Source organism: Emydura macquarii, unplaced genomic scaffold (genome assembly GCF_026122565.2).
Source record: "Emydura macquarii macquarii isolate MOO-44397 ecotype Brisbane River unplaced genomic scaffold, CSIRO-AGI_Emac_v2 contig_2205, whole genome shotgun sequence".
NCBI lineage: Eukaryota > Metazoa > Chordata > Testudines > Chelidae > Emydura > Emydura macquarii.
The window spans coordinates 23,722,526-23,740,062 of record NW_027132342.1 but is presented as its reverse complement, the minus strand read 5'-3'; the positions used below and the strand labels follow the sequence as shown (position 1 = coordinate 23,740,062).

General features: G+C 41.8%; 1 protein-coding gene across 4 annotated transcripts in view; it reads right to left on the bottom strand.

Moving 5' to 3' along the window:
• ANKS1B (ankyrin repeat and sterile alpha motif domain containing 1B) overlaps positions 1 to 17,537 on the bottom strand; it is a 736,922-nt gene that overhangs the window by 232,187 nt on the left and 487,198 nt on the right. For 3 of the 4 annotated variants that reach the window (XM_067559741.1, XM_067559742.1, XM_067559740.1), the window contains exon 18: positions 12,100 to 12,198. In XM_067559741.1, the coding sequence (XP_067415842.1) occupies positions 12,100 to 12,198 (99 nt within the window). Of the gene's footprint in view, positions 1 to 12,099; positions 12,300 to 17,537 lie in introns of those variants that run through there. The other variant, XR_010921984.1, reaches the window with a different exon arrangement.

Genomic DNA, 17,537 nt, shown 5'->3' with positions numbered 1-17,537 from the left:
CATGTTGATTAATCCCTGAAAAACCTCCCAAGAGAAATCTTAAAAATCAGAAATACAAATCTACCCCAACAACTGGTTTGGCAAAGCAATTATTCTCAGATGTCACAGACCAAATGAAAAGTGAAAGACAAAGCCATTGGTCTAAGCTATCACAAGCAGAGTATTTGGAAGAAGCAGCTGTTCTGAACTTCTACAGGCTGACAAAGAGCAGCTGCTTCAAACCCCAGACTTCAATAAGAAAAAAAGAACTGCAGCTTCAAAGAAAATCCCAGACAAAAGGTTAAGTACCAGTTGAAAGCTGATTAATTGGAACAACTGAGGGGAGAAGGACCAACACAGAGTACAATGGAGTGCCTAAAGTAAGACAGTGTCCTAGAAAGAGCTGGAGCAGCACTGGGAAATATCTAGAGCACAACTTCTAACTGCAGTTACAAAGAAATGACTGAGAAGATTCTGAGGGGAGATGAGCCAAAAAATGGAACAGAACGCAGGAGAGGGCTCATGCCCTACCACCTATATCTTAGAGTACAAAAAACAGAACAAGAAACCTAAAAGCAAGGGGAGTTCCAACATGTCTCACCCAAGGAAGTAAAAACTCAAAAATAGGAATCCTGTGTGTATGTTGTCTTTTAAGGAACAGTATTTTCCCCAAAGGCATAGCTAAATACAACATAGGAAATAAAGATTTGATTTAAGAGGCTACGTGACTTATTTACAATTTTTGTTGTTAGTTTAGTTGTTAGTTTTTGTTGTTAGTTTTTATTGTGTGCCTTTTAAGGGAATTACACATTAGAAAATACAATTGAAATTTGATTAGATAAGTACGAACCCCATTCCCTTTGTTCATAATACAGTAAGCTAAAACAGCTTCTTTGCAGCTAGTTTTTTTAATACAATGTGAATATGTTTTTCAACAGTGATGTGAATAAAGAATGATGAGAAAACTTGTTGCTTTGCTGTTGATGCAAACAGTTTGAACATTAATTCCAGATACTGCCATGATTAAATGTTTAGTGGCCATTATAAAGCTTTTCCATGTGATTGTAGTGGTCATGAAAGGACAGTGGTACAGTAAGGACAGTAGCAGGGCAGGATTTCCCACACTGCATGACCAACCTGCCTCAAAACCTTGACCCGGAGGGAACACTTTTAAGAGTAAGAGGACAGTTCGACACAGCTGTTCCTTGGCCTCTTGCTGAGATTACCAACAAAGACTGCTGTAACCTCTCACCTCACCTATCTTTCCATTCTGTCCGAAACAATGGAGTTAAAAAAAAAATCACATAGCTATCCCATTCCTCCAAATGTCCCTTCAAACCCCTTCATTAGCTTCTCATTTACCATATCAAATGACTTGTCCTAATCAAGGATCTGGACAGGTCCATTCTTGCCTAAGGGTAAAATTTTCAAAAGTGCCTAAGTACGGGCTTGTCTACACAGACACTTAGTTTGCAGGCAGATGGGATATAAATCTACCTGCACTAGCCTGCTGTGTACTAAGTGGCCATGTGGACCCTGCTGCCATGCACTAAAAGTTCCATAGCGTGCTTTAATCTACTCCCGTTTCAGAGTTGGAAAACTCACCAGGGAACTTTTCGTATGTGGCAACAGGGCCCACATGGACAGTGAGTGAGCCAGGGTAGATTTACACCCCTGCTTGCTGCAAACTAAGGGTATGTCTACACAGCAGCTAGACATCCGTGGCTAGCCCATGCCAGCCGACTCGGGCTATTGGGGCTTGAGCTACAGGGCTATTTTATTATAGTGTAGACGTTCAGGCTCAGGCTGGAACCCAGCTCTAGGTCTTGTGAGATTGGAGGGTCCTTGAGATCAGGCTCCAGCCTGAAGTGAGGAAGACAATATATCAATGAAAGCCTGACAGCCCAAGCTCCGTGAGCCCAAGTTGGCTGGCATGGGCCAGCTGTGGATGTCTAGTCGCTGTGTAGACATACCCTAAGTATTTGTTTAGACAAGCCCTATGTTTGAAGCCTACGCCCCATTTACAAAAGTGATTTAAGCACTTAGAAACCCAAGGATTTGTCTACATTGCTGCTGGAAGGGTGCTTCCCAGCACAGATACACAGACACGTTAGCTCTGCTTGAGCCAGCACCCTAAAAACAGCAGCGTGTCCATGGCAACACAGGCGACAGCTCAAGCTAGCTGCTCAATACAATCCCACTGGACCCCCAGGGTCTGTATTTGGGAAGCATCTGACCAGCTGATTTGTACACATACCTAAGCCTCATTGAAAGTCAATAGGTGCAGCTCCTCAGTGTCAAAACTTTTGAAAATAGGTCTCAGGTTCCTATATCACTTAGGCCCTTTTGAAAATTTTACCCATTTCTCATCTTATTTCCTTCAATCATTTATTGTGTACACTGCACCCAACTTTTTCCTTAGTGCTCCCTTTTTCCTTAAGTCCCTCAACTTATGCACTTAAAAAAAAAATACTGCCCCCCTATATCTCTATACTTTTCTGAGCTTCCTTTTACCAGTGCACTGAGTGAATTATCTCTTCAAATGGACTTGTACTCCTTAGTCACTTTGGTCCTTTTGAAAATTCTGTCCCTAAAACTTAACTTTTATTTTTTAATTATGTTGTGATAATTGGGCCTAAAAATTTATCTTAATTGTAAGCTAAACTGTAAAAAGTTTGCAAAAATTTATAAATTGTCAGAATGATCTGTTATATAGAATTGTTTAAGAAATGATGTAAGGAGGAGACAAAAAGAATGAATTAATTTAAACCGAAAGGTTTTACAAATACCACTCAAGGACAGTGTTGAAATTGTGACTGGCAATAGAAAACCAGAAATCAATGGACCAAAATCAGTTTGTTAGAAATTAGGCCTATTGGTTGACAAAATAATAAGATGACAGATTCTTCTGCCCATCACTTCCTTTTGGGTTCTTAAAAGAAAAGACTTTTGGGAAAAATTAGGAGAACCAGCAGCTGTCTGCCAACAACCACTGCAGCAAACTTTATCATCAGGGCTGCCGCCCCCACCATCTTCTAGGACCTTCTTCATCCTAATCCTCAGAGATATCTTGACCAGACTGGGCCAAGAAGAAGGACCTAGAAGACACTGTCATCTCCACTGGCACTGGTTAAATCCTGAACATTACCTGAGCTGGGACTTCATCACCCACTTCTCCCCCACCCCATCGTGTGACCTTTTCCTTCCCTACCTCATTTCTTTTCTTTCCTATCTCTCCTTTTTTGCCTTCCGTTTAATAAGAGTCTGGTTTAGCTGGCAACATTGATGTAAGCCTGTGACCAAAGAGGCAACTAAAAACAATGCCCTTGAACAGCCTGAGGCTAGTACAAACTTAGTGTGTACAAACTTAGTACACCTCTTAGTGTGACCATGCACTGTGCCTGTGATTTTCCAGCAGTGAGACTGCAACACTAGAGATAGAAGCTGCATTTTCTATCTTTGCTATTCTTTTCTATCCCCTTTTGTGTACGATTGTCTTGTTTTGTCTTTTTAGGAAACAGGACTGGACTGTAACATCATTATCAAAGCTCCAACCCATCTTAACTAACTTCTTCTCTTTTTCCCAGAAAGGACAGAAGGTACCATCTTTAATACCATCCAAGAAACTGTCGAACAAGTGGGGTTTCTTTCTAAAAACTCTTCAGATAAAGTGAAAGGAATGTTGTTAAAATAAAAGCTTTATTTAATACTTTACATTTCAAATGTCTTAACTGCTTTTCTTTCTTTTCTGTATCTTTAATAAAAAGTTAAAAGAATGTTTATGAATGCATTTGCCATCATGCTAAGAAGGCTAAGGTCTCTGTATATCAACTCCCAAACTTGTTTAAAACTATTTAATGTTTCACAGTGACTTGGTTATGTTAACACCTTTAATTCTTTGGGCCCTTTATTCCATCCTAATTAACACATTTTCATTCAGAAACAAGTGACCCACATTTTGTCAAACTCTGTTAAGAAATTTACTCTCAAGCTGAGACCAAGCATGATATATTTCAATTTTAAAGCAATAATTTCATAAGTTATATTTATTCAGAAACCCATTCTCATCCTTAACTAATAGTAAAGAGCTCTCATTTAGACTCATGTAAATCTTGAATAACTCTATTAACTTCAGTGGAGTTACTCTACATTTGCATCAATGAGCAACCAGAATTTGTCCCAGTATCTCCAACCCAACACCATAATACAAAATGGTATTATGAAAACAGTAATCTGATTAGATGATTCCAACTGTGTTTATCTGTTATAACCATACTATAGTCTGATCTTTTCAATTTCTCCTCAGATAAATTATTACAAAGGGAAAAATAGTAACATATTTTGAAAACTGTGGGCCAAATCCACTTTGTTATACTGGGTGTAAATATAGTATAAGAGAGTACAGAATGAAATTCTATAATTTAAAAAAAAAAAAAAAAAAAAAAAAGTAATTATTTTTCTCGATCCTAAAATATTATAAACTTTAGCAGGTAAGCTCCCAGATCTGTCAGTGGTGTTAGAAATGAGGTTACTCACTTTGTGCAGTAACTGAGGTTCTTCAAGATGTGTGTCCCTGTGGGTGCTCCACTCTAGATGTCTGGTGTGCCCTCGTGTCCCGATCAGAGATTTCCGTCAGCAATGTCTGCTTGGGTTGCGCATGTGCAGCCTGTCTCACGGCACCACACATGACCCAAACTCCTCTGTTCCTTCTCCACCGTGGGTCAATAAAAGCAAGTTCTGAAGTAGAGGTGAAGAGGGGAGGGAGGGTAGTGGAGCACCCACAGGAACACACATCTCAAAGAACCTCAGTTACTACACAAGGTGAGTAGCCTTCTCTTCTTCATCGAGTGGTGTCCCTGTGCGTGCTACACTCCAGGTGACTATGTAGCAGTGTCTCTCATTTGGCGGAGAGAACTTCGGAGTTGTTGTGGTCTATGGATGATAGCACATTTAAGCCTAAGGTTGCATCTGACCTGGAAGCTTGGTCAATGGCATGTTTGGCAAATTGTATGTAGAGAGGCCCATGTAGCTGCTTTACATGTGTTAGCTATGGGAACGTTCTTAAGGAAGGCTGCGGATGTTTCCATTCCTCTGGTGGAGTACATTCTGATCCCTTGCAGGATTGCGCATTCTTTAGGGTGTAACATAAGTGAATGCAGTCTTTTATGCACTTGGAAAGTCTCTAATTAGATATGGTCTCTCCTTTGGAATGTTCTGCTATCGATACAAATAGTATTGATGTTTTCCTGAAGGATTTCATCCTATCCAAGTAGAAGGCTAATGTGCATCTAACGTCCAATGTGTGTCGCGATGCACTTCATGCATTATCATGAGGTTTCTGATAAAAAGTAGGTAGGTGAATTGGTTGATTAATATGGAATAATGAATTGACCTTTGGCAAGAATTTTGGGTGAGGATGTAGAGTGATTTTGTCTTTGTAAAAAATTGTGTATGGTGGGTGCGCCATGAGTGCCCCAATTTCACCTACATGTTGGGCAGCTGTTATGGCCACTAAAAAGATATTTTCATGGACATATGAGAAGGGAACATGTTGTTAGTGGTTCAAATGGGTATTCAGTGATGGTGCACAACACTAAGTTCAGGTCCCATGGTATAGTAGGCATGCAGAAATGTGTTTTGTATGCTGCTAAGGAATCCTTTGACCATCAGGTGAGTAAATATTGTCTTGTCTGCTATTTTCAATTTGAAAGTGGTTATGGTGGCCAAATGAACTTTGATGGCATTGAATGATAAGCCTGAGTTTTTGAGTTTGAGAATGAATTCCAGAAAAGTTGAGACTGAAGCTGACATGGGTAAGATATGTCTGCTTTTACACCATTCATTGAACCTGGTCCATTTTTGGAGATAAGTTTTGCGAGTTGTTGATTTTATGCTGTTTAATAACATATTTTTGACCTGTGTTGAGCATTCTAACTCTTCCCCTTGAAACCATGTAGGAGCCATGCCATGACATGGAGTTTGTCTATGTGTGGGTTCAGAGTCTGACCTTTGTCTTGATGGAGTAGGTCTCTGCGTGTTGGAAGGATCACTGGTGTGCACATGGACATCTGAAGCATGTAGGAATACCACACTTGTCTCGGCCATGCGGGATTATTTTTGCTCTGTCCAAATGTATTTTGTGTATGACTTTCAGAATCATTGGTATGGGGGGAAATGCATATAGTAGATATTTGTTCCAGCTGATGAGGAAGGCATCACCCATAAAACCAGTACCCAGACCCGCTCTGGAGGAGAATAGTGGGCATTTCCGGTTCTGTGGGGTTGCAAAATGGTCGATGGTTGGACAGCCCCATTGTCGGCAGATGTCCCATAGTACTGTCTCATTTAATTCCCATTCGTGTTTCTCTCCAAAGTTCCTGCTGAGGGCATCTGCAGTTATATTCTGGCATCCTGGTAGATATGAAGCTGAGATACTGATTCCATGATGGATGCACCATTTCCATAGCTTCATCGCCTCTTTGTATAGCGAGCATGACCAGACTCCCCCTTGATGGTTTATATAATACATGCATGTGATGTTGTCCGTGAGGACTTTTATTGTTTTGTTCTTTATACGTGGAAGGAAATGTGAGCATGCATTACATACGGCTCAGAGTTCCAGCAAGTTTATGTTCAGGCATGTTTCTGTTCATGACCACCTGCCCTGTGCAATGTGGTGTGATAGATGTGCACCTCATCCAATGAGGGATGCATCTGTTGTGATTATAATTGAGGGTGGCTCTTGATAGAATGGGATGCCAGTCCTCATGCTGGTGGGTTGTGTCCACCACAGTAGTGAGTCTTTGACGTGGTTGGGCATCGTTAGCACTTTGAATAGGCCATGTCTGCGAGGTTTGTATGCCATAGACAGCCATGCTTGTAGGCAGCACATTTGTTGAGGCACATGTCTTACTACACAAGTTGTGGCTGCCACATGGCCCAGAAATTGGAGTCGTGTGGGCTGTAAGTGTAGGGCTGTTTCTTCTTGAAGAGATTAGGCTTCTGTTGGTGTTAAATCTCTTTTCCGGTAATGACGCCCTTGCTGATGTTGAGTTGAGGTATGCACCTATGAATTCTAGCTGCTGTACTGCAACCAGTGTGGATTTTTGATGGTTTATCATGAGTCCCAGGGCTTGGAATAGTGATGTTGTTTGCTGAGTGGCTCTTAAGGCCTCTATTTGAGTGCATGCTTTTATAAGGCAGTTGTCTAGATATAGAAATACCTTCAAAGGCAATGTATAATTTTATGGAATTACTATGGCCAATATCTTTGAGAAGACCTTGGTGCTGTAGAGAGGCTGAAGAGAAGTACTCTATATTGATAGTGTCTGTCTGTGCCCCGGATGTATGGTGATATGAAAATAGGCATCCTGAAAACCAGTCCCCTTGTTCCAGTGCTGGTATAATGGTTGATAGTGTGACCATTTTGAATTGCCATACCCTTATGAACTAATTTAGTCTTCTGAGATCTAATATGGGTCTCCATCCTCCGTTTTTCTTTTGGGTTAAAAAGTATCGAGAATAGAAACCCTTCCCTTTGTGTGTTTGTGGCACCTGCTCTACTGTGCCAAGGAGTACTAGATGATCTACTTCTTGCTGTAAGAGGTGCTTATGACTTGGGTTCCTGAAGAGGGACAGGGAAGGGGGTTGGATGGTAGGGATAAAGGAGAAAGGGAAGGATTATCCTAAGCGTTTTATCTCTAGCACCCATCTGTCTGATGTAGTGGATGCCCAGATATTCTGGAATGGACAGAGACAGTGTCCAAATTAGATGGTTACTTGTAGCACTGGAATTTGAGGGAGGTTGTTCAGGCCCTCAACCAATTTTTCAAAATTGTTTTTTCAGTGATGATGGCTAGGATGTTGACTGTTGCTGATGATTTTGCCGTATTCTCTGGGGTCTTTGTCTGGATCAATTTGTGTCATATTGCCTCTGCTAGTAAGGGTACTTCAGGTATCTCCTTTGGTAAGGTTGGTATCTAACGTGTCTCCTTCTCGCTGCAGGAATGTAGATACCCAGGGTCTGCAACATGGCTCGCGAGTCCTTCATTGTGTGAAGGACCTCATCTGTCTTTTTGCTGAATAGTTTGGCTTTGTCAAATGGAACGTCCTCGATCGTCAATGGTAGATCCCTGGGTCTAGCAGCTGAGTGGAGCCAGGAAGCTCTTTGCATGACAAGTGCCATGGCCATCATTCTGGCAGCTGTATCTGCTGCATTGAGAGCCTGCCAGTAGGGCAGTTCTAGCTATGAGCTGGTCTTCCATAACAAGGGATTGAAAATGATCCTGTCTTGCTTCCGGTATGACATCAATAAAGTCCATAAATCTCAAGTATGTGTTATAGTCATAACTGGAAAGCAATGCAGTGTAGTTGGCTACATGTAATTGTAAAGTGGCCAAGGAGTAAACTTTCCGGCCAAATAAATCCACCCTCTTCCAGTCCTTATCCTGGGGTGTGGATTTGTGGTGGATTTGTTTGCCCCTTTGATGTGCTGCTTCCATGACCAGGGAATTGGGTGGAGGATGAGTGAACAGAAACTACGCTCCCTTAGAAGGGACATAATATTTTTATCAGCCCTTTTGCATGTGGGTGGGATGGTTGCTGGGGTTTGCCATGTGTTGTCAGTTGGTGCCATTATTGTTTTGTCCTTCGGCAAAGGTTTCTTAGATGGGGCTGTGGTATGCAGGATCTTCAAAAGTTTGTGATGTTTCTCCAATACCTCTTTAAGTGGCATCTCCAGATATTGTGCCACTCTTGTAAACAGGTCTTGAAATTGCCTGAAATCATCCACACTTGGAGGTGAAGGTGGTATCATGGTATCATCTGGGTAAGAGGAGGAGTTGTGTCATGTTGGTAATTCTTCAGGTCCTGCTGCATCATCAACCTCCTCAATGGTTTCTGATGGAGGATCCATGACCGATCATGTTGAATAGTCTGGAGACATATCTCTATCCCTATGGGAAATAGAGGGTCTACTCTAGTCCCTGGCATACGGTGATCATGTTTTACAATTATGCCACTGCACTGGGGATGACATGGGTGGGGCAAACCATGGTTATTCTGGGTAACCGCCATATCCTCTATGAACAGAGGGGAGAGAAGTGAGTGTATGAGGTGAGGAATGTTGAGAGAACACTCCTTCTTCAATATTATCTTCTTCCCTGCTGGATGATAATACTGGGGACCTGATCCTATGTGGAGATGGTGATGTGTCTGTGCCATATAATGGTGAGTCCGCCTGTTCATGATGCTTCATTTTTTACTTGTGTTTCCCTCCCGGTGCCGAACTTGGTGCCATGGAGTCGATCTGTGCCGACATCTGAGCCGGTTACAATGGGATGATCAGCATCGTTACTATCTGCATGGATGTCAGCTTTGGTGCCATGCTCGTGGTGGGTGCCAGAGCTGTGGTCTGCACAGCAGTGTGAGTCAGTGCTGAGGTCATGGTCGGTGCTGTTTTCGGTGTCATGGCTGTCAGTGCCAACATCTGTTTTGTTGATGACGAATCAGAGGAGGTCTTTACTGTTTTAGTCCTCGACTCCATGCTGTTTTTATGACTCTCCTTTGGTGCCATTAAGGCTGCAGCAAGTGAAGGGGTGTGAGTGACAGTTATTTTAGTCGGTGCTGTCCCCTTTTCTGGCGGGCTTTTAAATGGCATTGAAGCTTTTTTTCCCCCGAGATGTTTATCTGATGGTAACGGTGATGGCTCATGCCCAGGGTCTGAGGCAGGTCTCAGGGAATTTTCCATTAAAATCAACTTAACTTGAGTTCCCTGTCCTTCCTGGCTCTTGCCTTGAAGTTTTTATACTGGGGAAATTTCTGTGTAACATCTCCCTCACTGAGGCATTGAATACATTGAGCATGGCAGTCCGATGCCAGCAAGGCATCTCTGCACAAAGTGCAATTTTGAAGCCTGGAGAACCAGGCATAATAACTATCTTATTACTATCTATGCTAAAGTATTGGGAAAAGGAATTAAATCTATTTAATTTATTTTTTAAGGAAAAGGGTATGGAAGAGGTAACTAACTAAACTAAGTTAACTTTTATTTTATTCTAACTTTTTTCTCAGAATGAGCGGCTGAAGAGAACTGCTGCAGCTCCGTCTCGGACCGTGGACAGTTGAGAAGCAACTAAAGGGATCAGGTTGCGCGAGCACGCGGCTTCAAGTACCAATGGCGCTGTGAGGCAAGCTGCGCATGCGTGACCCAAGCAGACACTGCTGACGAAAATCTCCGATTTGGATGCGAGGGGACACCAGACACCTGGAGGGGAGCACCCACATGGACATCACTTGATGAAGAAGCAAAAGTTTCGTTACTCAGCAGGCAGCCAGCATCTAAGTGTCAAAGGACAGTTTTCATTTTCCACTACTGGCTGACTGCTGCATTTCCAATCTCATTTCCACAAAAATATAGGTTGGGTAAGGTAAAAAGACAGCTTTTAAAAAAAACATTTTAAAAGTTTAACATTAGGAGATACAATATTACAAAATCCTGTTACTGGTTTTTGAGTTATGTGAAGAAGAAAAAACATGCCCTCCACGAAAAAAAAAAGAGAATCATTCAGACAAAATATTGTAAATACTGTAGTGTAAATATAACATCATAGCTAAAACATACCATAAACTCACAGTTAAAATGTAAACACCAAACTTATTTCAGCACCTCACTTACCTACTACCTATACCCTAAAAAATCTATTTCCTAGTCCCCCTTACCTCCATCTATATTTCCAGTACAGTCTACGGAATACATGTCACTATCCTTAACCATGCTGCACTATATACAGACTGTTACCAACTACATACAAAGATGCACTGGAAGCTCACTTTTCCAACCCATTTTCTCACTACAGGCCAGATCATCTTATTCTTCACAAGTGGCCCCAAGAACACACCCTTCCTTATCCATCCAGCCACTATGAATTAGAAAGCCTATTTCACCTAATTCATCTTATTGTACAGACTGGAAAAATCTTTTCTTTGCTCTGCACACATTCTCCATAGAGGGTTAGAGGCTGTATTTACTTTGATTATTCTACACATGGTGTCCACAAGCTCCAGAGCACTCTTACACCTTAAACTGGGCTTTGTTCCTGCGCTGTTATCTTCTACAGAGCCAATATGCATGTAGGCCTGCTTGGCAGCCTCTTTGGCCTCAGGCAGATTGCAACTTCAGCTTCTGCCTGACATCATTCCCCTAGGTGGTTTCGCAAATCATGCGACAGACAACCTGCAGGGTCAAGATATGCCCAGTGCATCTTCTCAATCAGTTTTCTGCACAAGGCAAAGCTGGCAAGAAATAGGTATCAGCAGTCAGCTGTGAACAACCACTGGCAAATCTTGGTGTTCTATCTAGCATGTAATTTAAATCCCCAAAATACAAGCATCTTCTCTTAGCATGACTGACACACTCCCAATCTGTAATAAAGACCATTCTACACCCAAAGTACATTGAAAAAATGGGTGCAAGATACAGGATCACATATTTGAAGAGCAAAATTTATATACTCAGCAGAGCAAACAAATAAAATATAGCAACTGCTGATTATCTCCAATCCACATCTGAAAGATGTGTATTGGATCCATAATGGAATATCCTGAGTTTCTAGGGTTCATTAATTCGATTAATGTTGTTTTAAAGAACAATATATTTCCAATCTTACCTCTATAGTAAGAAAAATTAGTTTGGGATTTATACACAAAAATTTAGTTACAGAGGTGACACAAAAGAATGTCTAATAAGCAAAACCTGACCTAAATATACCACCTTAACCCCACTTCATTTGTTTTTGGCTTTATGTGCTAACATATAGAAAAACAAAACATTTCTATAATAATTTCTAAATGAATTAGCATCATGAATATGAGACCTGACTATCCTTTGCTTTGCACTTGTGTAGTCATTCACATCTGTGCAAACTGGGTGTAAAACACTACCAAACCAGAATGATAGCATTTTACACCTATTTTGTATGGTGTAATTGACTAGAAAAAGCATAAGGCAATGGAGAATTAGGCTCATGATGTCCACATTTCTATTTAACAATGGTATTAAGTTTTAAGAATTAAAAGCTCTTGGTGATACTACTGGTATCCAGATAATAAAAGAAACTGTACCTTTGGAAGAAGCTGGATTGCTTGTAGAATTCTTTGCCTGTGTCCAGAGTTAAGTATTCCTATTTCCAACAGATCCTGATCCTCCATTACATTGCTTCCCTGAAAAAGGAGATATTTAGATCTGAAACTATCCTGAAACAAGACCTTAGGCTGTGTTTAAAAGAGAATAACTTTACTTAAAATACAGTATCAGAAAAGGATTATAAATTACTGATGATTGCATTGATTTCCAGTCTACAAAATGTAAAATAAACTTGAACTCATGGACAATTAATAGTGTGCTGGCAGCATTGCCAATGGAGAAACTGCAGTTCCCACTAAAAACAAATTGCCTAAATGAATCTTCCCCCCCCTCTCATTTGATTGAGAACAGGGATGTAATTATAAAATGTAACTGTATCCAGACAGTGCCCATTTGTTTCTTTCTCCCCATCCTCTGTACACTATACCCATTTTTCCTTAAGCTGGAAAAAACATCACACACAATAAGATCAACACAGTGGATGCAATTAGACAGAATTATTTAGTAATGTGTTAATAAAGTGCCTTGTAACGGGGTGGCTTGCCCTTGGACTGGAAGGGGCTGGAGTGAAGCAAACCCTAATCACAGAATGAGCTCCACCTGAGCAGAGTCAGGCAATTTCTTATAAAGAACAACCGGTGACTGTAGCAGGTGGAAGTGAGACTGTAGAGAATGAGACTGACTTCCTTAGGGAAGACCCTGAGACAAGAGACAACTCTCCAGCTAGGAAGGGTTTTGACCAGACCAGCTCAGGGGAGTTTGAGCTGTACCCAGCTGAAGGCAGGAGTGAAGACCTTTGTGTTTAGGTTTGAACTTTAAGCTAATAAATCAGACCCTAAGTAGAGCTGTTGTCACGGGACTGGAAAAACCCTGTGGAGTTTACGTGGGGATCCAAGAAAGCAAACTGAGGTGACTGTCTGTTTGCAGGCCTATCTGGTAGCTGCCACAAGGTGCTGTGAGGAGGCTACTCATCTCATCTACATGCCTGAAGAGGACCCTCAGCCCCCAAAAGTGAATTAAACTGTACAACATGGCATATATATTATACAGATTCCAAGGCCAGAAGGAACCACTGTGATCATTAGTCTGACCTCCTGTATAACACAGGACATAGACTTCCCCAAAATAATTCCTAGAGCAGATCTTTTAGAAAAACATCCAATCTTGACTTAAAAATTGCCATTGATGGAGAATCCACCACAACTCTTGGTAAATTGTGCCAATGGTTAATTACCCTCACTGTTAAAAAATGTACATCTTATTTCCAATATCAGTTTGTTTAGCTTCAGCTTCAAGCCATTGGATCATGTTATAGATTTCTCTGCTAGATTGAAGAGACACTGTTAAATATTTGTTACCCATGTAGGAATTTATAGATTAATCAAGTCACTCCTTAAACTTCTTTTTGTTAAACTAAATAGATTGAGCTTCTTGAGTTGATCACTGTAAAGAATGTTTTCTAATCCTTTAATTATTCTCATCTCTGAACCTGCTTCAGTTTATCAACATCCTTCTTGAATTGTGAACACCACATACATAATTGTGTCTACATACATGATTAAGGAGAATCTAAGTTGCAGAATGACAGAAGTTTATCCTCAGAAATTGTGACCTCCCAGCAGTTAGGAGGAGCAACTGCAGGGGAAAATGTTTACTCACCTGAATTGTAACTGTTCTTTGAGATATGGTTCACAAGTGTGTTTCATTCAGGTGAATACACACCCAAGTGTGCTGGATAGCTTTTTGGAGCAGTACCTGTTGGAAAAGTGCATATGCCCTGCACCTCCTCTTGGCCCCTCCCAAGGCTGTATAAGGGTGATGGTGCCCTGACTCCCTTCAGTTCCTTCGCACCAGAATGTGTGGTTCAGAACTCCAATGCAGAGGGGATGAAGGGCAAGTTGTGGAATACATGTGGAAACTACATTTTTAAGAACAACAGTTACAATACAGGTAAGTAACATTTTTCTTCTTTGAGTAGATGCCTCACTTCCAGGTCCAAATATAACACATGCAAAATCTTATAATTGATGTACTTGTTGAGATTTCAAAGGCCAAGTAAGGTTCTCAGATCCCTTGGACTTGAGGATAGGAAAATATTTTGGGCAAAATCCCATTCCCCAGTGTTAAAGGGAGAACTTCTTCTATGGTCCCTAGTAAGAGCAGAGTCTGAACATCTTGAAAGAGCACTGAATTCTGAGATGGGTCACTGTAAGGGAAGCAGTAGGTGGATGAGTGAAGGAGATGAAGAGCAATTGGATAGAATATCGCAATCTCACAGTGCATAGGTCTCACTTGTCCATAGTTATGGCTTCCCAAACATTAAGGAAATGGGAGGGAGGGGGGAGAAAGATAGCTGGATAGTGACTGTATTGCTGTTCTTGAGGAAGAACTCAAATGTGCTGCTTCCCCACGGCTGACTGAGGGTGGGCTGGTTGATTTAAATTGGAGCTGGACAACCTCCTCCTCTGTGACTTTTGTGCTTTCTCCTCGAAATGTCATGCTCCCTTGGAAGATATCCAGGCTGTCTGTAATACTGAACAAAAACTGTCCATCGAAAAAGAGGTACTCTATGGTTTGCTGGATGTCAGAGGCTATCCCAGAGTTCTGTAATCATGAGGTTCTCACTGTTATTGCAGAGTCCATCACCCTAGAAGAAGCATCCATTGGCTGGAGTGATGTCTCAGCCACCAAATGATCTTATGTCAGGAAAGTTCTGAACTTCTCCCATGTATCTTTAGGCAGGTTGTCAGTGAACTTAGATGTTACATCCCAGTTTACAAAATCATATTTTCATAACAGCACCTGCTGGTTATCTCTGCACATCTGCAGAGAAGAGGTGGAATACATTTTTCTCCAGACCAAGTCAAGTCTCATGGACTCTTTCTCTTTGGGAGCTGATCTGAATCTCCCTTGACATGATCTCTTATTAGCAGCAGTGACCATGAGAGAGTTTGGGGCGTGGTTAGGATAAAACCACCGGAAGCCTTGCAGATGGACATACCTTCATATGTCCATGTGCTTGGCTGTAGGAGCTCAGGAGGCTGGTGTGTGTCACAAGGTCTTACTTGTTCCAAAAGAACTTTATTACTAGAGAGGTCTGCACTTCTGGGGGTTGTTGCCTGAAGACTGTCCAAAAGCTTGTGAGCCTTCTCTTGTACAAGCTCAGTTTGTATGGCCAGTACTGCCATCATCATGAAAGAACAGCAGATACTGCACCTCTCTGTAATGTATCCCTTGTTAAGACACAAAAGGCAATGTGTGGGCATCTGTGTCACAATTCAGAATAGACACCCCACAAGATAGGCAGTGCTTAAAGCCTGGTGAGTGCTGCATACTATCAGTGCTTCTCACCAAAAACTAATCACTAATTGACTAAAAACAAATTAAAACAGTACAGGAAACCTAACTACTGGGTACTAACTATTATCAGGAAAAAAAAGCATTGAACTAACTCGCTCACTGTACAGACAAAACACATGAGGTAAACTACATGGGGAGGTCTGATTCAGGCCACAGGAAGTAAGAAGAACCTAGAGGGGGTCGGGGCGGCACCAGCCTTACATAGTCTTGAGAGGGGCCACAAAGAGGTGCAGGGCACATGCACTGCTCTGACAGAAATGTGTTTGGTTCCAGCACACAGGGCATGCACACACCTAAGTCAAATACATGTGTGCAACTACTTGAAGAAAGTCCTGTTCAGCTTCTGCACCCTCAGGATGGAACATGTTTAGTCACTATGTGGGGATGGTGTATGCACAGTCTGGTCAGCACATTATTGCTGTGACATCAGCGCAGGGAGGATAATCCAAGAATTTAGCTGCCAAACTAACAAGTATGCTGAGCACATGCAAACTGATATTTTTTTCTAGGCTTATAACTTGGCCAAAAAGTTCTCCAACAACTGTGCACGGGGCGTGCACACACCTACAGTGGAATGGACATGTGTGACACTTCTGGAGGAACAACAGTCATGGAAAGATAGGCAACTGTTTTTTTTTCTTCAAGTGATTGCACGTGTCCATTCCACTATACGTGACTCACAAGCAGATTAACATGAGGGTGGGCTTGGAGCTACCTGAACAGTGATTGTGGATCAATCTGTCCAAAACTTGCATTGTTCATGGACTGACAGGAAATGGCATAAAGAGCAGCAAATATGTGTACTGATAAGCAAGCTGCTGCTTTGCAAATGTCTCAAATAGATACTTGCACTAGGAAAGTTACTGAAGCTGTTTGCGCTCTGGTTGAATGAGCCAGTACTTTAGAAGATGGCATGACATTAGCTAACTGGTAGCACAAACAAATGCAAGAGGAAATCTAGGAGGAAATTCCCTGAGTGGAAATCGGTTTACCTTCATCTGGTTCACAATCCAGTCAAATAACTGTGTTGAGGATCTCAAGGGTCTGGTGCAGTCCAAGTAGAAGGCTAATGCTCTCATCACATACAATGAATGAAGCCTGTGTTCATCTGTATATGTGTGAGGCTTCAGGAAAAAAATTGGCAAATAAATTGCCTAGTTAATGTGGAAATTGGAAACCACCTTTTTTCAAGAATTTTGGATAAGGGCAGAGGTAAACTTTATCCTTATGGAATATAAGAAGGTTCTGAGACCAAGACTCTCAATGCACCCACTCCCCTTGCTGGTAACTGCAAGAAAAAAGTCACATAGAGAGGTTGAGTAGGGAGAAAATTGCTAGAGGTTCAAAGGGAGATCCCATTAATTTTGCCAGCATGAGGTTGCGATCCCATGGGGGAACAGATTCTTGCACCTGAGAGTGTAATATGTCCAATCCTTTTAGAAATTTGATCGTTATGAGCTTGGGAAAAAAGCATTCCATTACCACTAGAGGGTGGAATGCTGAAATCACTGCCAAATGTACTTTAATGTAACTAACTGTAAGACCTTCATGTTTTCAGCAGGTAATACAAAATGTGATTAATAGGAGTCTCCACTGGAGAGACACGTTTCTGATGAGACCAGGTGGAAACACATTTCCATTTGGCAAGGTAATGCCTAGTTGAAGACTTTCTGTTATTCAGAAGTACTTCCTGAACATCTTTCAAGGAAGCCATTTCCACTGGTGTTAGCCATGAAGCAGCCATGCTGTCAAGTTGAGGACTTGTAGGTTGGGATGAAGCAGATGGCCTTGGTCCTGAGAAATCAAGTCTGAATCCAATGTAAGAGACACAGGTCTCACTAATAATGCTAGTGGGGGAGGAGACAGACCTCAATCGTGACTGGAGGGTCCTGAGCCTGGAGTAGAGGGCAGGCCCAGGTTTCCCTGACAGCCATTGAGGAAGTGGCACCACGAGGCAGTGAATGGGAAGACTACCTAGGATAGCTGAAGAAGGACTTTGGGACCCTGGAAGTGGAAACCGCTAAGTGACCTGGCCAGACAGCCAATTCACAAAGAG